Raw genomic sequence first — 22893 nt, 5'->3', positions numbered from 1 at the left:
TTCAAGCTCGTAATCTGTATGTGATTAACCGGACCCTACTCCTCTCTCTTGAACGTCTTTTGATCTTAAGTGAAGACGTTAATGTTGCACTATCAGACTGAGCACCACAATTTGCAGCCTAGTTGCTTTTGCCAAAAGGAACTAGTCAATTTTCCTCCATGGCTGCATTCACCATTTCATGCGAAAAGCACGCGGCTGTGCTGCCGAACTTTCAATCGCTTGGGCGCTTCTCCCGCATGTTTCCTGCACCCGAGACTGTGGAAATTTGGCGGGCCGTACACGCGCCGCAAACGCTTCACGCGGACCATTTCTTGCACGTCAGCAACAGTGGCTTGTTAACAACGCTGTGACTCTCGCTGGCCGTTGTCTTGTTTTTTTTTTATTCGCTGGTTTATCGGCTTGTTGGTTCGCTGCCGCCTCTTGAGTCTGTCACATTCAAGCTCGGCTTAGTGCCCACGTTCTACACTTACCTTGTGTGTATGACGTGGTTTCACAGGCCTCGACAAACGCCCTGAAATAACCGCAGCGCGATGGTTTTCGGTACCGATAGCAACGGAGTAGCGCATGTATGTTTTTGTTTCTGCTGCGTTGTTAACCATTTTCCCCAATCGACCAAAGAACCCCAGGTGGTAGAAATTTCCGGAGCCCTCCACTACGGCGTCTCTCATAGCCTTAGTCGCTTTGAGACGTTAAACCCCATAAACCAAACAACCAACCATTGGAAAACACTGCCATCCCAGGCGCAGATTCTAGGTGTATGTTCGGTAGATTATCTGGCATTTAGCGTCCAGTGTTTGTGGTGTTGTGTCGCCAACAATATATCTCACACTGTGCAGCCGACTGAAGTTTCTAACTACGGATTTGTGATAGGTAGCAAAATTTACCAATGTTTTTCGAAACTTACAGTTTAATATAAAACAAATTATTTTGAACAGTGGAATAAAATTTTTGCATTTGACGGTGGGTATATTTGAAGCACTACATGCGCTTTTGTTATAGATACAGGGTCGTCCACTCTTAGCACGAACCCGGCGCAGCGTGGCCGCGCTCTGCGGAGCGCGAGCGCTTCCGGCGCTTCCGCGAATTGAAACAGCGGAGGCGTACAAGAGCCTGGCGGTAGTGCTTGTTGTCGTGTTCTACAGCACGGGAGTGCCCCATCGCAACAAAGCAGCCATGGCGGCAATCCACACTGTAGCAGCTATACGACATGAAGCACCGTCACCAGTCCTCTGTGCGCTCTTCGATGCGCGGCCACGCCAGATGCGCTGGAGCTATGCAGAGCGCGGCCACGCTGCATTGTGTTGGCACTAAGAATGCACGATCCTGGAAGAATGAGTAAATAAACTTTGACTGGTAGGAAATAGAGCTCCATAGGCAAGCAGTAGCCATCCTTGTATTCTCGTCAATCACCCGTCGCTTGCTTCTGACTGCCGACCTGATGAACCGTCTCACCGCTGATACAAGGGCTGGGTGAGGGATACTGAGGGGGAAGGAGAGCAGAAAGAACCGCCTGCATGAATCACAAGAAGGTTGTTAACCACAAGCGTGGGAGGCTGGCGCTAATCCGAGCGTGGGTGCCACTTGGAATTTTAGTCTACGCTGGATAATAGGTGTGTCGCCCTCTCGTAGTTTCTTGCTCCACGGCGAACCCTGGGCGTCCTAAGGAAAACTGCTATATTTTCATTATCTAATGTGTTTTCGAGAAACACGGTAAGGTGCTAAGGACTTCTAACACAGAAACCATTCAGATGAAGTGTCACCTCAGTGCCCTGAAGTGCATAAGTTAAGCTGCACGCCTTCATTAATTTGTTTCTTTTTGGTGCTTTGAATGCGATGGGTTCATACTGGGTCATGCCTACCCCGGCCCTACCGTCCCAAATTTTTCCATTTTACTCTGCTCAGCGAAACCAAAAACTGTATAATTTCTGCTAGACAGGGAACTCATGTTTTTCTCGTACAGCATATAGTCGAGAACGACGGCTAATGAAAGCTCCAATTTCAGCAACAAACATTTCGTCCCTAAATGAAAACTGCGAAGGTGTGGTGAATCTCAAAACTGTGATGACACCATTCGAAAAATAGCGTTTTTTTATTCAGGCTGTTTATTGAGTGCTACCATAACCAAAAAATGCTGCTCCCACGTAGTCTTCATCGAAATTTTTCTACAAGACATTTAACAACTAAAGGTCCTTACATGGTTTCTGGAATTTTAGGAATTAAGTCAAACGGCTTGCGACGCAGTGATTTGCGTGGAAGCCGTCTCGCTTGTGTCCGCTGCTGTTGTAGTATCCGACGTATCAGCATCGGTCGCAGCATCAGTGGTTACAGCATCGGTTCCTGGCTCAGTCGTTGTAGCATCGGTCGCTGCATCAGTGGTTACAGCATCCGTTGCTGCTTCAGTCGTTGTAGCATCTGTTTCTGTTTCAGTGGTTACACCATCGGTTGCTGTTTCCGTGGTTACTGCGACTCCATTTGTTGAATTCTGGGGCTTTTCCGAGGAGGTCAGATTAGTGTTGCATGGGCGGTGCTTGAGGTAGAACACAACAAAAAAAGAAAAGCAAATGAGTACGCAGTTGGGCTTTTCCTACTGGCGTAAGCGTGTCATGAGACGTAACAGCGAAACGATGTTAGAAGATCACTTCGATGCCAAGCATTTTTACCAGCAGCGATGTTTTTTCCGGAAATCGAGTAGCTTCGAAAAAAGAAGGACGGCTGTTTTTTGCCACTTCTCTGCTATGCACGAGCACAGGTTATGCGCATATTCTTACTGTATTTTTCTTCCAATACTTCCTGCTCCTAGTAGGAAGACCCGCTTGGAACCCGCAGTTGCCATTTCTGGGTAGAGCAGCACCACAAGTTTAGTGTCCACTTGATGTACTCTCTTTTTTAGTCTAGCTTCTGTCTTAGCAAGCTTCTCCTGCATCCTTTTCATCGAGCGAGAAATGGGCCGAATTAATTGGCAACGCGATTTAGAACATACAGTACATGTTGTTCAATTTGAATTGAATAAAATTTATTGATCACTTTCACGACCGCACTACTTACGTGGGGACGCCTGGGTCGATGAAAGCGCCCGTGAGGTCTGTGCCGGGAAAAATCCCGATCTGATCTCGCGAAGGCTGCAAGATGAAGAAGGTAAAAGAAACAGGGAATTTTGTATCAGGAAAATAATCAATATAAGTTAAATTAATCTTTTATTTGCTTATCTTTGGACAGAAGTATGAGGAAAAGCTACTGTGAAAGGAAGACAACAGAAGTGCTTTTTAACGAGTGATTGCTCTCACTAGAAGCCGAAAATATTTATTCACAGCAAATACAAAAAGAACTAAAAGGTCTAAAATACCGTAGGTCGAGAAATTTTCAGTACATATATTCTATCGAGACAATGAACTGGGTTTCGTTGCGTTTTTCTCTTTGTTGTTGCGTTTTTTTAGACTGCATCTGAATAAAACCCTGTCAGCCTGATACTTTACTGTGCCTTCTGCTTCAACTTGTGGACGCGTCCTTTTCCCTTGTTTTTTTCGCAAGCATGCACCAACTGGCCCACCAAGCTGAGCTTCATCATTAACCTGTATGACCACGCTAATTTGATCTGGTTTATGGGACGTAGCCTCCAAACTCTACTCGAGCTATGAGGGACTCCTAATCTTTGATCTCGCTATGCTTATTTGTTCTGACCATTTTGAAAGCAATGTCTTTTACGACTAGGCCAGATTTTGTGAGGAATTTTTAAATTTTGCGTGTAATTTGTTAATATTTCACTGAGATGTTTTACCCTAGCTTTTTGTGAGATTTTGGTTTTCTTTTTTAGGAACTCCCTTACAGTTGCTATAGTACAACCGCTGCTACTTGAAACAAGCAAACAGTATCAAATGGACGACTGGAAGAGCTGTCTGCAAACAAAGCAGCAGCTTATTCATAACATCAGCCTTGATTGTGCGCAAAGGCTATAATACGATAAGTTGATATTTTTTGGTCAAAATCAGGACAGACGAATTGAAGAAGATATTTTGTATTTAATTGCAACTAGTAAATTGAATTGAATTGTAACTAGTAAGTAATTATGTCCGAAGTTAACGTCAACGATGGCCTTATGGAACTTCATGAAACAAAAGCTTTCATGCAACTAACGCATTGTTACTTTCACCAAGCGACTTTTCAGCAATTTGTCTTAGTTTTTACTCTCGTGTGTGCCTCATGATGTAACAAAACATATTCGCACTAATTGATTATTTATTTATTTATTTATTTACAATACTGCCAGTCTCAGTAAGAGACCGTAGCAGGTGGGCAATCAGTACAATATAGAATTATGAATGTGTAAACAGAAGAACAAATTATGGAGCTAACACTGCTAACATTGATGCTATATTTGTTGGCAGAAGGCTTGCATATCTTGGATAGTGTGCACATTCACTCTGGATTATCAGCAAGGATTCGGAATCCAGGGATCAACATAGAGGCATAAAAACGGGGTTCTTTGTTATGTAGGTCGTGCCTGTTTTTTGTTGTTAAAGGCTCCCAGCAGGCCTTGCGCTGCTTTTCTTTTCGTCTAAATATTATGCTAATTTCTCTGCCATGGTTCAATACATGTGAATGTGATGATGTCCTCATAATGTCCTAAACTGAGTGCACATTTTTTCTCAACGCCTCAGTCAAAGGACGAAGATGACAAGAAGGAAAATGTCGCAAACAAATCCGAATCGTGACAATGTGTCATCACGAGGGTATCCTTCTCGTTCGGTTCAGACATCGTATATTCAAATGATTCGCATTTATTCTTGAGGCGGTTTTCTTTTGCTACTCCGCATTTAAAGACCTGGAACGAACGCTTCTTCCTAGCTGAGTGCCCTGACATTGCAGTCACTAGCTGTCACTACCTGCCAGTAGTGAGAGTAAAAAAGAATCAATCATGAAAATTCGCTACAAAAGTATATTCTTAAGTTTACTAACAGTGTCACTAAGAAGGCACCAAAGAAGTAACTTACGAAGACTTCGCGATGTGTCCTGAACACTCCTTTTTTTTTGTCTACAGCACAACGTATGCGGACATGAAAAGTTCGTTTCTCTTGCATTCCAGAAAATTGATGATAAAATCCGTTCTACTGTACTTACTAATTTTGAATAATCGCTTTCAGAACATCTGTAGCGGTGTGGAAATTGCTTAACTGGATTAGAAAGAATTGGTACTTCAAACTTTCTTCACTAAACTATGCGACGGATGGAAAACTAAGGGTAGGTAAATTGCCATAGCGGGAACCCTTAGGGTGATGTAATCGCGCACTAATTGCAGAGAAGTCATGTAGACACCCCAAAAAGAGATTCAATCATTAAAGGCATCTATATACTCACCAGCAATGAATGCTATGGTGGATAACAGCATGAGGATTGGTAAGGCATTCATATTTCGCTGAGGATCACCTTTCCGTGCAATTACACTGGCGGTAGTGGAGTCCGGCGAAGCCTTTAAGTACCGAAATACTCAGCTCGTCCTGCCAACGAGCACACACGTGGTGTCATGGCCCCAGAGTAGTGGTTTCAAGCGCACATACATCGTAAAGCTTGTAGTCGACCTCGATCTGTGGAATAACAATTGTCATGTGCCGACAGCGACTACGCACTGAGGCTCTGCTGCCCAGTTACAACGCGCCGTAGCGACTCTGTGCTGGGGTGAGTCATGGCTTAGGTAGCGAGTGTAGTGAAGGCCTCAGCTGAAGGCCGGCGAGAAATGAAACAACGATATCAGACAAATTTTCCGGCGGGATGTAGGAAACGGAAATGCTTCCAGCTTCGTATGCGCGCCCTGCTGTGGTATGCAGAGTAGGTGCACTATCATAACAACCACCATACAGCCAGCTGAACCAAGTAATGCCGCCACCTGCCTGGCTTGACGGCTTGACGACGCGCCAGTGTAGTTGGCCGGGTTCATGACGCAACGCTTTTTTCTATCTTTTTGTTATAGAAGGTGAATTGGAAGGCTTTGCAGGAGCAACGAATCTTGAAATAAGAGACAGGAAAGTGATGCTGTGGCAAAGATTTTTGTGCACATCAAAAAAAAAGAAGCTGAACTAAAGCCGTCAGTCTACATAAAGTTTACTGCATAATCTGAAAAAAAAAATATACAAGACATAGAGAGGAATGGCGAGTTTTTCGTTACGTTAACACATCATAGCATATAGGTGTCGGTCAGATAATTCACAGATCCAGAAAAACCACTTATCACAAGTAGTATCCCACAAGTTGATGTGGCCGCCGCGGTGTCTCAGTGTTTATGGCACTCGGCTGCTGACCCGAAAGACGCGGGTTCGATCCCGGCCACGGCGGTTGAATTTCGATGGGGGCGAAATTCTAGAGGCCCGTGTACTGTGCAACGTCAGTGCACGTTAAAGAATCCCAGGTGGTCGAAATTTCCGGAGCCCTCCACTACGGCGTCCCTCATAGCCTGAGTCGTTTTGGGACGTTAAATCCCATTAAACCAAACCATACAAGTTGATGTATTCTATCTCGGCTATCGAAAGTTTTACAGTTTCTTCCAGCTTCAAAGTGTTGTAATTCGAAGAGCAACTGTTACAATTATCAGTCATCATAGAATCACAGCACCGATGATGAGGACACAGAGACGACACGCCCACAACTAAACTCAACTGTCAACTTCTCTGTGGACGCGTTCTGAGACAGGCCTTATATTTTACAGGATTTCGCACGGAAGCGTACCTGCTATGCAGATATGAACAGATCGATATCTAGCTGCTACTTTTGACAAGAAAATCTCGGAGTGCTCAACCGCAACAAAACGAAAAAGAACGAGAAAAAAACAAGAGGAAGAAAAAGTTAAGGCTGGGTGAACAAATGCTAATGACTAACACGGCAAATATGATAAGAAGGCTTAAAAGGAGGCGTAAAGATTGGTAAACAGAAGGCATATAAAAGGCAACAAATAACATGGCAAAAGTTCATGAAGTGATATAACACAGATAAAAGGAATGCAGGCCAACAATCAACAACGCCAAAATTCAGAGCAGCTAAAACCATTTAAAGGGATAACAAGTGAGTCAACAATTAAGAAGGCAAAAATTATGAGAATGGAAAAGGAGGAGGCGTAGGAAGAGTTGAACGTTGCTCGCAATTCAATAAATGCATATTGACCGTGGCAGGAATGTGTGCTCTTTTTCTAGGAGGGCTATTGATGGCACACCAACGCAGCCTGCCTTCAGGTTGTCACTTAAGGCGGCTTCAATTATTCTGCGAGTCAGCTGGTTTTCATTTTTTGCCATCATTCTCGTGTACGCCAAGTTTGCAGGATTGCGCTCGCAGGGTGAGCATTCACGACACTGGATGGCCAAGTTGATAGATTTTTTTTATCTCTCAGGTTGAAATTATGCTCCTGCAGTCTCTTGTTTACGCAGCAGCCTCTCTCACGAACGTATTCTGTGCCGCAGGGCAGAGGAATAGAATATGCGACTTCCGTGGCACATGAGAGAAACGGCTACTTTTCCTTATTGTGCATTCTTTTCTTCGTTCGGGTGATTTGTTTACTCCCCTACACAGTCTGGAAAGGCGGCGAGGAGCGGAAATAGTGACAGCAACTCCTGCTTTTTTTTTTATTTGATACCTCAAAGGCCCCTGGTATGGGGCATTACATGAAAGATGGGCATGACATTTAACAACTATGGTCTTGATGGCGTTCTTAAAATGGATGGGGTTGATGTGATGCACAGCGTCCTGCGGTAGATCATTCCAGTCCCGGGATGACGTGACGAAAAAAGATCGGGAATGAGCTGTAGTTCTTGCGGTGGGGGCGTAGACGGCCTTATGGTGGTTAATACGGCTTGAGAGGCGATAAGCAGGTGATAGGACCGATTCTCCTAAAGATTAATATTAATGATAAAAGATATGAAAGAGGCACAATCGAGAAATTTTTCGTCGCGTTTCAAGTTAGCTCTAGATTTTAAAGCAGACACATTAGTGTAGTACGAATAATCAGAATAAATGAAGCGGATAGCTCGATGTTGTATTTTTTCTAAGGTTAAAGAGAGGTTAGACTGGTGAGGATCCCATATTGCCGAAGCATATTCTAGTTTAGGACGGACAAAAGTTATGTATGCTAATGATTTGATGGATGGGGTGGCAAGTCGTAGATTGCGCCGTATGAAACCAAGGGTACGATTAGCTTCGTTAGCGATTTTCGTGATATGAGATGACCATGTTAGGTTTTGCGTTATAGTAATACCCAAGTACTTACAGGAAGAGACGGACGACACTTCTGAACCGAAAAGAGTGTATTTAGAAGGAGTATGCATCTGCCGACGTTAGAATGAGATTAAACATGTTTTGGAAATATTGAGAGACATTAACCAACGTTCGCACCAAGTTTGGATTCGGTTAAGATCTTGTTGAAGAATGCCAGCGTCAGTCTGTTAGTGATTGGGTGGTAAATTACACAATCGTCAGCAAATAAACGGATGGTAGAGGAAATACTGGAAGGAAGATCGTTAATATATATGAGGAAAAGCAAAGGTCCTAGCACTTTCTTCTAGTTTTTTTGAAATTGTGGGAAACTTGGGCAACGTAGGGTATGACAGTCAGTTTTTAGTTCCGATCTCTTTCATTCGACGAAATGAGGTCGTTGCTATGCATGGAAATTAGCATTTTCTCGACGAGATAATCGTAAACGCACCTAAAGGTTTTAAGAACCGGTAAATTTTCCACCTTTATGCCGAGTTCTCTGCCATTCATTACTGGGTACAAGTCGCTCAAGGTGGCGGCGATACATGACCCGATGCAGATACTCTATACAGAGGGCTGCATCCGTTTTCTGGAGCCCAGGTTCCAGTTTTCACCACAACACTTCTCCTGGTCTTCTGAACTTAGGGCCAACAAGATTGTCGTACCCTATGACTCCGCGCCCTCAAACATAGAGGAAAGAAACATTGTTCAAGCCGCCTTGAGTAACACGCTAACTGTCTTGTGAGCCCTCTCTAGAGACTAGCTTTCAAAATAAAACCCAGAAAAGGCTTTTTTCTAAGGAAGCAACAAGCTCCAAGCAAAGTCCAAGCAAAGCAACAAGCTCACCTTGTCGAATAAAAGAGATCGGAACTAAAAACTGACTGTCATACCCTAAGTTCACCAGGTTTCGCACAATTTAAAAATAACTAGAAGAAAAGCAGGAGTTGAAGTCACATTTTCCGCTCCTCATTGTCTTTCCAGACTGTGTAGACGCGTCAACAAACCAGCCGAACGAAGAAAAGAGGGCACATTAAGACAACAAAAATATCCATTTTTTTTTTTCTCAAGTGCCACGGAAGTCGTATAATATACTCCTCTGTAATGCGGCACAGGATACGTTGGTCCGAGAGGCCACTGCGCGAACAAGAGACTGCAGGAGCGTTATTTGGACGCGATTGATAAAACGCATATCAACTTGGCCATCCAGTGTCGTGAATGCTCACCCTGCAAACGCCGTCCTGCAAACTTCGCGAACACAAAAATCATGGCAAAAAATAAAAACCAGCTCACTCGCAAAATAACTGTAGCAGCCATCAGTGACAATCTAAAAGCAGGCTGCGTTAACTTGCCATGCAGAGCCCTAACGGAAACTTTTCAGTGTGAGTAATATAATTTTATGGCATTGCATGCCACCTTCCTCCTTCTCCATATCCCCTTCCGTTCTCATTTAATCACCTTTTGGATTGTTAATTGTTGCCTCACTTATGACATCTCTTTTATCTGCTTTCAGCGCCTCATTGAAATTCGCCTGTGCTGATTTCTGGTCCGCATAACTTTTATCTCTTTTTTTACCGCTTCAAGAACTTTTGCCGTGCTATTTGTTGCCTTATTAACGCTTGCTTTTTAGCTGTTTGCATGACTAGTTTTTAGCCTAGTTATCGTGTTTCCACTGTTCCTTGTTAGCAATTGTTGATCAGGCCAGACTTTTTCTTGCGATTGTTTTTTGCGTGTTGGCTTTCACTTCCTTGGTGTTGAGCACTCCAGGATTGTCTTATCAAAACTGTCTTCTTGATACCTGCGTTGTAGGTCTCCTTGTGCGTCAGTGTCCTTCCGCCCAAAATAAAATGTGTGTGTGTGTGTCCTGTCCATATTCTCGTCTGCAAGCACTCTAATTTCATGACGATTGAGAATAACCAAGGCCAGGAACATACCGTGTTACAATTACTCTGTAGAAGCGTTTACTAGAATTTTTTTGCTACTATTCCGTTGTCATTTCGATGCTAATTTGGCTTGCTGGACTACGAGCGATTTTCTTCACTTTTGATGAGGGACAATGAAACCGTTGATTTTCTTAGACGACGCTTATTTGGCAAAAATACTGAATGGTGGTCAAGGCATCTCTGGAAAAATTTCACGTACAAAAAAATTGGAGGGCGCTTACGCTTCGCCTTCATGAGTGGAACGCGAAAGCGTGTTGCAGCGCTGCCAGGGAGTCCACGGAATACCATCTACCGTTAGGCGCGATGCCTTGGTCGTTGAAAAAATCACTCAGAGGATCAAACACGCCTCTGAAAACAGCCCATCCGCAAGCAAGAAGAGATCATGAACGATCTGCAGCGACGCTGCTCCCTGAATCCGCCGTTGTGCGCCTCCGTTGTGATTTTGATATTAGAGGAAAGGAAAGGAGCAGAAACTGTCTCACAATTCGTGGGCACCTCAACCACGCCGTGATAGAAAGGAGAAAATTTGTCTTGAAAGAGAAAAGACAGAAAGAGAGGCCGCAATAGAGATCTGCGTCTCCGTTGACGACAAAAGCGCTCAGATGCGTACAACACAAGCGCTGGGGCGGTACGGGATCATGATATTGCAATGGTTGACACCCGCACTAAACATGACACACAAAGGTCCGGTCACCGCTGCCTGCCCGTCTGAAGCCCGAAGAAGTCGCGCAGGGTCGCACCCATGTTTCCGTCCGCAGGGACGAAACCGTCGTGTTTTCACTGGGCTACGTGTTCGGACCAGTTGTCGTCTTCAAAGGTTTTCTCTGCTGGTGCTCCGTTTGGTTTGGTTTATGGGGTTTAACGTCCCAAAGCGACTGAGGCTATGAGAGACGCCGTAGTGGAGGGCTCCGGAAATTTCGACCACCTGGGGTTCTTTAACGTGCACTGACACCGCACAGTACACGGGCCTCTAGAATTTCTCCTCCAAGGAAATTCAACCGCCGCGGCCGGGATCGAACCCGCGTCTTTCGGGTCAGTAGCCGAGCACCATAACCACTGAGCCACCGCGGCGGCGCTGGTGCTCCATATTCAAATCCACAACCCCTGTGCGATGTCAGTGCGCGTTAAAGAACCCCAGGTCGCCGAAATTACTGAAGCCCCCCACTACGGTGTTTTGATTTGATAGCCTTACACTAATTTGGAATGTAGAACTCTATAAACCCAAACTCAAACCGGACACGGTCTTAATACCACCTATCGAACCTCAGCGCAAGCTATTCGGATTTACTTTCATCTCTATAATATAGAAGGCGCTGCGCTCCGCAGTTCATGACAGACAATTGAAATGCTGTATTGAGCATAAGGCTATTTTTATTTGTGGAAAATTTGCATGCTCATAATTACTGATGTACGCATCAGTACCCATACACTTCACGATTTCAAAGACCACAACGCATTCACTAGGTCCGCTTTTTGTTCAGTACGAACCAACGAGCCTTGGTAGAGGCTATTGATTTTGTGAATGTCCCTGTGGTTTTTGTCTTTTTTGGAAGTATAGCAATAAAAAAAAAAAGAGCCTTCGTGCGTGTTTTAGCGTGTTCGCCACTCAATCTGAAAGTGCTTGCTTCGATTCCCCGTATCTTTTTTTATTTCGAGATTCTCGTGCTTCGTGTTACAGTGCCAATAATTATGGTCCACAACGCCGACACTGGCTATTCTGCGACAGGAGCTCCTTAACTCTATCGCATTAAAATACTCGTCCCACGGTGCCAGTGAGACGAACGGTGGCACGAACGACAACAGTTGCAGCCGACATCAATCAGATACTCACCACTGTCTACTGTGCTGTGTCACATACTTTTATGGAATGCACGCTGCTATTAATTTGTAACCTTCTCTAATAAGAATACGCTTAACTACACATCAGAAAACAAAAAAGATCTGAAAAAAAAAAGTTGAAGAAAAGATCTCTTTCTGTGTTCCTGTGGATGCAAAGGTTGCGCTGCAAGAGAAAATTCGCATCGAAGCCATTAAAAGGTTGGTTAGCATGGCTAAGCTTACAATGCTCTTCAAAAAGTTTTTGGAGTGAGTTCTGTCAGTAAGCGATAAGCTTATGGGAAATTTCGTTTCATTGCTGCAGTTTTGCGAGTTTCTGCACTGCTCATCGTCAGAGCAATGTCGATCGGCCTATATCTGCGCTACCTGGCAGCATAAAGGAAAAAATGCTGGAGCAGATTTTGTTAGCCTTATTTAGGAGGTGTAACATTCAGCTGGCCGTTAAGGAAATATACGCGCATATTCCCGAAACCATTAGCAATGCCGGATTCACTACTGCAGGACGGCGAAGTACTTTTCATCAATAAGCATCACAAACAAATACCACAATTTACATATTTTAATGTGTATAGGCCCAAGAGAAAAAACCTCAACCAGTTTTGCTCGGTCCTGATCGAGAGTTATTCAAGACGTTATTTCGAAAACAACGGCCAAACTCGAAGTAATACCGATGCGTTGGTCATTATAGGTATCAATGTTTCAGCGAAGGTGAAAAGAATTATAAACCATAGTTATTCACTCTATAGAGAAGGCTTCTGTGTCTGGGTAATGCTTGTGTGGACGGGCATCAGAAAACAAGTCAACCTTGGTAACTAGCAAGATGGCCAACAGATTTGTAATTAGGTTTTTAAATATATCTATGAGGAGCTTGGTTCTAATCAGAGATTTCTAGCTGGCTGTTAGGTACAGTCATATCCCTTTTTTGACTTTGAAAAGTATGATGGCACAGAGTGCTGCGCGATGCCGCGGACGTCATTAGGCGCCACTTCATGTCGCACATACTCCGCTACGTTATCTATCCCGCTATTGCTGCAGCGTTAACCGCTTCTAGCTCCTCTAGCATACTTTGGAGAGATTTACGTTGCAGGTGTGCCACAAAGCGGCGTGTGTAGTAATAGTAGACGTCTCATCGCACGGGCCAGAAACGAGAACTTATCGAAAGGCTAGCGACGGCGAAAATTTCTTTCGCTATAGAGCCGAAAATAACCACGTTATCAAAATTTTGAAAAGTGCTGTGACTATCACTAGCGCCGAATTAGAAATCTATGACTGCAGCGAGGTGACTAAATATAATAGGCGAAAAGTGAAATATTATACATAGTCAACTATTTTACTGTTGCATGCTTCTCGGTTTTTTGAAGTCCACCAACACTCATACAACGACGCCGTAGTAGCTATACCTATCTCCAAAAAAGCGTATTTTTGAATATGCGGTTTCACCGTAATCAACACATTATGCATACGTATATGCAATGCTTTTCAAGGACTAAGCGAAATCTGAACAACACATACTTCCGCTGCAATCCCAGCCATAACATGCTGCTCCACAGATTCCATGGAGCACGTACAGATAGGCTCCAGGTGCGTGGTTTAGCGGCCCTCAGTATATAAAAGAATTTATAATCAGAAAATTAAAAGGAATTTTTGTTTGCAATGCAAACGCCACATGCGGCCTCACTAGTACACTGTTATACTATAGCTTCCTGGCAACACGAGGAACCTGCGTCAGCTCACATAGCTGCAAGTCTTCCAATTTATTATTTTTTTACTTGTTCTCTCTCCACGTGAAATGAAGAGTGTCCTCCACGGAAGATATAAGCACATGAAATCTTACAAATATATAATAACTATTGAGATATAAGTGTGTATTCACAATTCTCGAAAAACGTATGGCTGCGCTGCCGTACGGCTGCGCTTGGGTGAATGCGAATGATAAGTATAGGGCTATACCAAAATTCTCGCTGGAGAAATTTATGCCAAACTGAAATTACGATTTACACCAATCGCAGGGGCATAATTTTACCTACGAACTTACCCGTGATGAAAAAAAAATCACGATTAATCGCAAGATACCAGTGTTCGCCGCTAGCCGGTTAGTGAAAACATTAACCAATATGACGTTCTCTATGACAGCATGATGATTCTATTTATCTTAACGATGAGCGACAAAGAATGCTTGCTGCTGTGAGAAGTTCGTGGCCATAGGATTGAGTATCTCATAGCATACGCGATTTGGGGGTAGCATCTTGAAAGCGTTCGTCGTCTTTTTACCCGCCACAGGTTTGGCATTCTGTGCACGACGTACCACCTCGCCTGCATCCCCGACCCTGCCGCAATGCGGCTGCTGCGCCATCTTCCTGCTGGCGGATTGTGATCACAGCGCCTGATGCAATAACATCAGGCGCTGTGATCACAAGGCGCTTGCACGACGCCGCGTCATCGTGTGATTTCTTGACGCTTCTCTGAGATGCGCTTCGCATTGTCTTGTTGCGGTCGCCCCCCGTCAATCACGTTGAAATTAACATGAGGTGCGGAGCAACGGCTCCATCACAGTGTGGTCACGTGTTAGCGGGTAGCAGTGCTAGGGTGCTCCGGCACAAAGCGCAAGGTGGCCAGAATGACGCAAACGGCTACGCGAAACTAGGGAACGAAGCTCGGACCAGCGTTATACTGAAGAGATGTGGTTGCTTGAGCAACCTGACCTGATCAGACACCTTTCGATGCGGTCTCTTTGCAAATCGTTTGGTACTACTTCGCCGCAAGTGTTAAATACATCGCGCCATTTCAGCTAAAAGAGGCCCTATCAGGTTCGAAGGCAGCACTGCGGTCCATTCAGAACAAGGAACTGTCTGGTCCGAATGGCAACGAAAAAACGAGGTTCATCCTTATTCGCCACGAAGCAGCACTGCTTTGTGGCCTATGGGTTGCGAGCTCGCGTCGCAGTCTGACGGACCTTGGTTATTTCCTTCACCTCCGGAAGAATTTTTTTCCTTGCTGGTGACGTCATTCATGGTTTTTGAAGGACCCCTTTGACTACACGCCGACTCCAGTGCCGCCTGGTTCCGTTTCTAATGGGCAATACAAGGCTGTCGCGTCAATAATTCAATATATGGAGACGGGTTTTCATTCACCCGAGGTTTCTGAATGCGCGCCATTGTAGCGGAAGTAACGAGGGTTAACTAAATAGTCGAAGAGATTACAGTCGATCAAAAAGTATCTAAACAACGTAATCAGAAAATAAAGAGAAGGAACATATTGACGAGTGCAATATCTGCTCGAAAATGGTAATGTTTTTGTGGCTACCTTAAAAATAAAAAGAAATGTCCACTGCACAACCAAGTGAAGTTTTAACAACGTTCAAATTCTGGCTTGTTGGTTTATACTTCGGAGCAATAGCGCAAACAGGACAAGGGGCCAAGAACGAGTAGACACACACAGCGCTAACTTCCAAGAACTTTATTAGAAGCAAACACACAAGAATTTATACATGCATTTTTTCCCGTGTCATCCCAAAGCATGCGCAATTTCACTGCGAGCGTAGGTAAGCAATTTCTTTTTTTGAAAGTTTGACAGAAGGGGTGCTTACACAGGAACTTCCTAACCTGGCTATCTTTTCTGCTTCAATAATCTCCCGAGTGCGTTTGTTCTTACTTTTTCCAACTAAAACACTTGTCTAGTAACGGCTTGCACCTAACACATGCGTTGCAATGTTTCACGAGTCCTCCATCATTTTCGTTTTTATTACTTACATTGCGATTATGCTCACGGAGGCGGTCACTCAGGCGGCGACCTGTTTGACCGACATACTGTCGTTCACATGAGAGCGGTATCTGGTACACCACGTCTACGTTGCATTCTAGAAACGGAATTTAATGTTTCTTTGTGCATTCTTTGGCCAAAGGACGAACAACTTTGTTTACCTTGCATAGGTTATTTAACTTTTCAGGGGCAGAAAAAATAACTGACTCATCTATCCGCTTTGCGATGCGCTTAAGATTGTGAGAGATGGTATGCAAGTATGGGATAACTGCCATTTTTTTCTTCTGTCTTTCTAAGGGCACATGCGCGAAAGGATGCAGCTCAGTGTTCAGCTTCCTGAGTAAACTTTCTGCTACAGAAATCTGAAGGTGACCAGAATAGAGGACAGCGCTGTTTTGATGCAAACAACGTTAGCATAACATATACACAAACACATTCTCTTCTTCTATATACATTCTCTTACTTGCAAAAATAATATTTCACTTAGTCCTTTACAACATGAAAAAGATCTTCCAGTGGCAAATTTCGGAAGAAAAAATTAAGAAAATAAGTAAAACTGTGAATACAAAAATAAAAGAGGATAATAAAAATTGAGAATATTGTAAACAAGAAAATGAACATGCGTGACAAAGACGAAGATGTACATGCGCTTCACCAGCATCGCTATCGCTATGTCTTTTTTGGTGCTCGACCTGAATGATTTCTGAGTGTCTTCGCCGCTGCTCCTGTCGTCCGAGTTCCTATAAATAAACGCCTGCCTTGCATCGGTGCAGGGGCTGGATAACAGCCCTGCAACTCCGCAGTCGCCCTCTCCCGACCCCTGCGATGCCGGACGACGATGCCGGACGACGTTCACGAACGGGACTCGGCCATCTCCTGCTTGACCGATGAGCAGGATGTTGAAGATTCGCTCACGTCTTACGATAGGGTCAGCCTCTGCAACAAATTGGACTATGCAACATAACTAAACACGTGATATTTTATATCACTGGTGTTGCTAACCTGTGGTATTGGAACCCCGAGGTGGACATCCGAACTTCGTCTCCCTTCTAGATGAACTCCTCCGAAATGTTTGGTCGTCCGGCTGTCAGGAAACTCAGTGCCGATCAAAGCTTGCGCGATTGGTCCCAGCAGGTCAGCGAAAGTTTCACCAGTTACACTGATGTTCTTGATTTCTGCAAGAGCGTAAACCTCCACATGTCGGACGCTGACAACATTAACACACCTTGAAGCGCAATGACGACGACGCCTTTTAGGTGCTGCTAGCGCGCGAAGTCTTCGCCCTCTGCCAAAGTTTCGAGGACCTGCGCAAGCAGAGGACACTGAGTCCTTAGCACCGCAGAAAGGCTGAGTCGCTTGCCAGGATGACGTCTGCTGCTTACACTTCTCTGTTACAACAGATCAAGGACTTAGTTCGTGAGGAAGTGGCGCGCCAGCTCTCTCTTTTGCCGAGCCCTCAAGAGTTACCACCATATTTTGCTCCGGATGTCTGAAATGACATCCAAGAGCAGCTTGCTGAGGCTCTTCCACCGGACCATCCACCACCTCCTGTCGCCGCTCCACTCACCTACGCTGGCGTCGACGCCCATCCGCGACCACCTGTCGCCGCTCCGCTGACATACACCGACGTCGTCACCAGACCATGGCCGCCGACCTATCCTCCGCCTCCAGCACCTCTGCGAGCGCCTGCACATTACTTTCGACCGTCTCCGTGAGTCAGCGGTCCCTGACGTACTACCGACAACAGCCTATCTGCTATACCTTCGGATTTCCAGGTCATGTGGCACGGCTTTGCCGCCGTCGTCTCCAAGCATCAGCACCATCTCCTGAAACTCCCGGGTATTGGCCTCCTTCTAGTTAGTACTCCAGGCCTGCGGAGCCGAAATCAACCCTTCATTTTTTCCCTGAGAGTTCCGCCCTCTCTAGCCAACGTCCACCTTCGCCACGAAGCCGCTCCCTCTCTCCTATGTGACGTCGCGCCTACATTAATAAAGAGGAAAAGTAGGCGTCTCTGTTCTTGCGGCGAGAACTGTGCCGCCATCGAACTTTCATACCACCCGATAACCTTATTAAAGTTTTGTCGAGGGTGTTTGTGACACGGCGCTGGTGGACACCGGTGCTGCGATTTCAGTAATGGACGAAAGCTATTGTCGTTCGTGAAAAAAAGCAAAGGCGCCAACTGCTGGACCGTAGCTGCGCATGGCCAGCGCTCATCACCTCAAGCCGTCCGCAGCGTGTACCTCTCAAATTGTGATAGAGGACTTGCTCTATACGATTGAGTTCGTCGTGCGGCCTTACTGTTCACATCCTATTATTCTAGGCTGGGATGTTCTGTCGCGCCATCACGTTATCATCGACTGCGCTTGATCTTAAGTCCGCTTCTCCCGATCTTTTGCCGGACGCTAAGCCCTCGCCGCCGTAGACATCGACCTTCCTCCATGCTCTTCCGTGTTGTCCCCCTCTCTGGGGACGCCACCAACTTCTTAACACCGGCCTACACTTTTCTGCACTGCAAGTGTCTTGCTCTGCCATGCGCAGTACTGAATCTTCGGTGGCCTATCAGTCCTTTCGGTCTGTAACCCATTTTCCTGCCCTACCACTTTACACTTGGTGAATGTCTCGGGAGTGTACAGCCAATCGCGTATCTGCTCATCCGCGAGGAGACTGACGATGCACTGCACCTGGACATGACCGCTCTTAGCCAGCTTTATTCTGCGCCAAAGGGTTCCTTCTACCAAAGGGTTCCTTCCCTGCATCGCGCCAACCTTCCTTTGCCGCAACCCATACAGGTTCTCAATCTCCTTCACCTGTTCCGCTCTTCATTAGACTCTCATCAACGTTCCCTGGGCAGAACTTCCACTGTTACCCATCGCATCGACACTGGTGACCACGCCGGGCGGCGGCAGCGCCCCTATTGTGTGTCTGCAACCGAGCGCCAGACTACTGAAGAGCAAGTGGACCGGATGCTTCAAAACGGCGTGATTAAGCCCTCCAGCAGCCCTTGGTCCTCACCTGTCGTCCTTGTGAAAAAGAAAGATGACTCCATCCGCCTCTGTGTAGATTACCGCCGGTTAAATATGATCACGTGCAAAGGCGTCTATCCCCTCCAGAGCAAAGACGACGCTTTGGACTGTTTGCAAGGGGAAGAACTCATTCCTTCTCTTCACTTGCGTCCTGGTACTGGCAGATTCCCATGGAAGCAGCCGATCACCCCAAAACAGCTTTTACGACCCCTGACGGTTTGTATGAATTTCCTGTGATGCCTTTCGTCCTTTGTAATGCCCTGCTACCTTCGAAAGGATGATGGATGCAATTTTGTGTGGCCCTAACTGGAAGATCTGCCTGTCATTCCTTGACGACATTGTTGTATTTTCTGCCGATTTCGACAACAATCTCTTCCGCCTGAAGCAAGTCTTCACCTGCTGCTCTGTGCCGCCCTGCAGCTCAACTTGAAAAAATGCGGTTTTGCCGCAAATCAACTGACCATTTCTGGAGAGGTGTGCTTGATAGAAAAGTAGAGTACAATGCCTCTTTTCTTGTATGAAAAGATGTTTCTCGAGTATCTGTGCGCGTCTTCTGTTGTACTCCACTGCCCCACTTGATCTTTCAGAAGGGGGCTTCACCTATGGCTTGCCTGCGAGGCGAAGAAACAGTTTCGTGCTGTTGTCAAGCAGACGTGAAGGCATATACCACGTCCAGGCGTATTTGTTCGTGTTTGCAGAAATGGTTTCAATCGACGTAGTTAAAAAAAACAGAAAAAATTCAAGGGCTCATAGAAATATCTTTGCGCCGCTTCTCAGTGTAATGCTCCTATCGCTATAAAAAAATCTGTCACAGCTGAGAAAATATCGTCATAATCATCTTCAGCCTTAATACGTCCACTGCAGGACCGTCCCAAATATCTTCAGTTGATCCAGTGTTGGGCTAGCTGCGCCCGCTTTATCCCCGAGCCTTTCTGACCTCATCCGCCCACCCAACTTTCTACCACCCACTGCACGTTTGCCTTTCTTTCGCATAAATTTCGCATAATCAGTAATTTTGCCATCGTATTATATGCTCCTCCCGTGCCATTGCTCTCTGAACTTGACTAGGATGTAATTAAGCAGCATTTTTTCTTTAGCCACACTGCCTTCTTCCTCTTAACGTCACAGCTATCATTTTTGATTCATTGTACGATGTTTTACACTCAATTTAAGCGGAACCCTTCTCGTTAGCCTCCTTGTTTCTGCTGCCTTGTAGTGCCTGTTGGAACATCTGTTGTATAATTTCCTTTTAAGCGGTATTTTTAAACTGCCATTCATGATCTGAGAGAAGCTGCAATATGCGCTCCACCCCATGCTTATTCTTCAAGTTATTTCACTTTCGTAATCCGGATCGGCTGTCCTTACCTGCCTTAACTATATTGTCACAGAGCAGGTAGGCAGTTTTATGTTTGCCACAACGTCCAAGCGCCAGCGGAAACGGCCCGGCCGGCTAACCGACTAGCGAGCGAGCTCTCGGGCGAAGAAGCGCGCGCGCCAGCCTCCTGAGCGCGACTACTAGGCGGCGCCAGTAATGCGTTGCGGCATTGCCCCTCCCGGTGGAAAAAGCATCGTCCCGATGCTGCGTGGCGAGCTCAAGCAGAACCGCAGGCTTGACCTAGCGGGCGTGGAAGGGCTTCATCCGGGCAACGTGTACGACTTCCGACTGCGTTTGCCGTCGGGACGTACGAACAGTTCCTTGTGGAATCACTTCGTAGGTGATGTCGCTGAGTTTGCGCAGCACTTCGTACGGGCCGAAGTAGCGGCGCAGAAGCTTCTCGGAGCGACCCCGCTTGCGAACAGGAACCCACACCCAGACTTGATCGCCAGGGTTGTAAATTACCTCCCTGTGACGAAGGTTATAGCGTTGAGCGTCTTTAAGCTGCGCGTCCGGAGTCTCATTCGAGCTAGCTGACGGGCGGCCTCAGCGTGCTGGACGAATTGGTCAGCGCCGGCAACTGATGGGAGGGCGACATCGGGCAGTAACATTGCATCCAGCATGGTAACGGCTTCGCGACCGTACACCAAACGAAACGGGGTGGAGTGGGTCGTTTCCTGGACTGCGGTATTATACGCAAATGTTGCATACGGTAGTACCTGGTCCCAGTTCTTATGGTCTTCGTCGACGTACATTGAAAGCATATCGGCGATGGTCTTATTGAGTCGCTCAGTAAGGTCATTCGTCTGAGGATGGTAAGCTGTTGTTCTGCGACGACAAGTGCCACTGAGCCGCATAACTTCCTGGGTTAGAGCTGAAGTAAATGCAGTGCCTCTGTCAGTTAAAACGACCGCAGGGGCACCATGACGAAGGACTAGGTTAAAGATGAAAAAGTTCGCAATATCAGTAGAAGTGCCGCTGGGAAGAGCAATGGTTTCACAATAGCGGGTGAGGCAATCAGTGGCGACTATAATGTAGCGGTTGCCCAATGATGACGTAGGAAACGGCCCGAGCAAGTCCATACCGACTTGATGAAAGGGTACTCGAGGAGGACCAATAGGCTGCAGCAGACCGGCCGGCTTGACAGGCGGCGTCTTCCGACGTTGGCAATCACGGCACGTCTTAACATAGCGCTGGACAGTAGCAGTAAGCCTGGGCCAGTCGCTAACCTTGTTTCGCAATTCATCCCCTGAGCGCAATTCAGCCAACAGCTGCCCATTGTAAACTCCATGCAGTTGTAGACAGCGCTAGATCTGTGAGCGTTTGTGGTGGTTTGGCGGTGATGGCCGGCTTCGATAACACTCAGTATAGCAAGGTTTTCATTACGCGAAGAGGGTGAACAAACAAGACGGTTTCGTCTAAATTATTGAAAATACAAGGTCTTACAGTAGTCAAGAGAACACGGCTTACTGTGCCCGCACTCAGCGAGGTGCGTCTGCGTTCGCTGCAGCTATGAATCGCAGCGAAACGGCGCAGAAGCACAGAGGCCCAGGTGGGGTGCAGCATGGAAGTACTTTGCGGTGAGGTGCAATTTAGTAAGATCCAGCGACCGAGAGTTTTAGGGGGCGTTGCCTTTTGGAAGTGATGAAGTAAAAAGAAAAAAATTGGCAGTGCCTTAGCTCTGGTTAAGCCTGTATATACAAGCGAAAAAGAACCCCAGGTGGTCGAAATTTCAGGAGCCCATCACTACGGCATCTCTCATAGCCTGAGTTGCTTTGGGACGTTAAAACCCAATAAACCAAACCAAACCAAAAAGCTGTAGTCATGCTTTGTTTAACGTCCTGGCTGTTGAAGTTCGTGCACAATGCATTGGGAGCACCACGATAACGGTTTATGCAAACACGTTATATAGCCCTCCTTCCGCATGCGTAGTAACTGGCAAACACGCGGCTGCAAAGAAAGGTCAAACGGTGGCGAGGAGGCAAGTGCGCAGTAGTAGCAGCGGTGAGGAGGCGGCGCACATGAATAGTAGCGCGCGGCTGCGCCGATAGGTCAGGCGGTAGAGTCGCCGGCGGCGGCGGCGACACCTGCGGCCACCTGCGCCGCGCGTGACGTCACTCGGTTTTGCGCATGCGCAGAACTCCTCATTCGGTTTCATGGCATACGCGAAGCTCAGCTCCGACCTTCGTAGTGAAGCTTTCGCTTCAAAAGAGTCGTTTTTTTTTGCGGTCTGTATAAGCCAGGTGCGAATTTTTTTTGCTCCTCCAGGTTTTGCCACCAGGCTCCCTCTCCTTTATTGAGTTGATGATGTGATATGATCAATAGCCGTTTCACGAACTGCTTGGCGCTACATCTAGTCTGGTTAAGGGGTTTAAGAAAATTCCCGACATCCGACATAACTATAACAGGAAATTAAAGAGCTCTGGTTCAACCGTGCATATATTTAGTCTATTTGTTGATAATTGATTCCGCAGTTAAGCACGGCAAAAAATGGTACTTCGACAGAAGCTAATGAGTCATCCCAGCTGCTGCGTAAAATCCCCCTCTCTTCATGCATCAAACATTTTTTTTTTGTAAGCTATACAGCGGCACATTGCCCGTTGAAACACGTTGAAAAAGGGTATCTTGGTTTTTACGTTACACTGCCGCCTTTCCGATACCTCTCAAATGACTGAACATTGTTTTGTCGATTGTAAAGATTCAATACTCTTGTGGTATCTTGCATCGGACATTG

At 46.1% G+C, this 22893-nt stretch overlaps 1 protein-coding gene across 1 annotated transcript; it reads right to left on the bottom strand.

The window, feature by feature from the left end:
* Positions 1-2090: 2090 nt before the first annotated feature.
* LOC149363109 (uncharacterized) lies at positions 2091-5586 on the bottom strand. Its single transcript, XM_089569888.1, has 3 exons — positions 5353-5586; positions 3046-3119; positions 2091-2527 (listed from the first exon to the last, which is right to left on the bottom strand). Exons 1-3 carry the CDS (start codon positions 5402-5404, stop codon positions 2222-2224), a joined length of 432 nt encoding a protein of 143 aa, XP_089426014.1. The 5' UTR covers positions 5405-5586; the 3' UTR covers positions 2091-2221.
* Between the last annotated feature and the right edge of the window lie 17307 nt (positions 5587-22893).

Source organism: Amblyomma mixtum, chromosome 2 (genome assembly GCF_055824585.1).
Source record: "Amblyomma mixtum isolate Tamu chromosome 2, ASM5582458v1, whole genome shotgun sequence".
Lineage (NCBI taxonomy): Eukaryota > Metazoa > Arthropoda > Arachnida > Ixodida > Ixodidae > Amblyomma > Amblyomma mixtum.
The sequence above is the reverse complement of the archived record's forward strand: the minus strand, read 5'-3'. Positions and strand labels throughout refer to the sequence as shown.

What these genes read in the sequence shown, in the direction of transcription:
- LOC149363109 (XM_089569888.1), bottom strand. Translation starts at nt 5,404, where the DNA reads ATGAATGCCTTACCAATCCTCATGCTGTTATCCACCATAGCATTCATT. An exon ending in CACCATAGCATTCATTGCTG is followed by an intron (nt 3,120 to 5,352) that starts GTGAGTATATAG and finishes TTCATCTTGCAG; the next exon opens with CCTTCGCGAGATCAGATCGG. An exon ending in ATCGACCCAGGCGTCCCCAC is followed by an intron (nt 2,528 to 3,045) that starts GTAAGTAGTGCG and finishes TTCTACCTCAAG; the next exon opens with CACCGCCCATGCAACACTAA.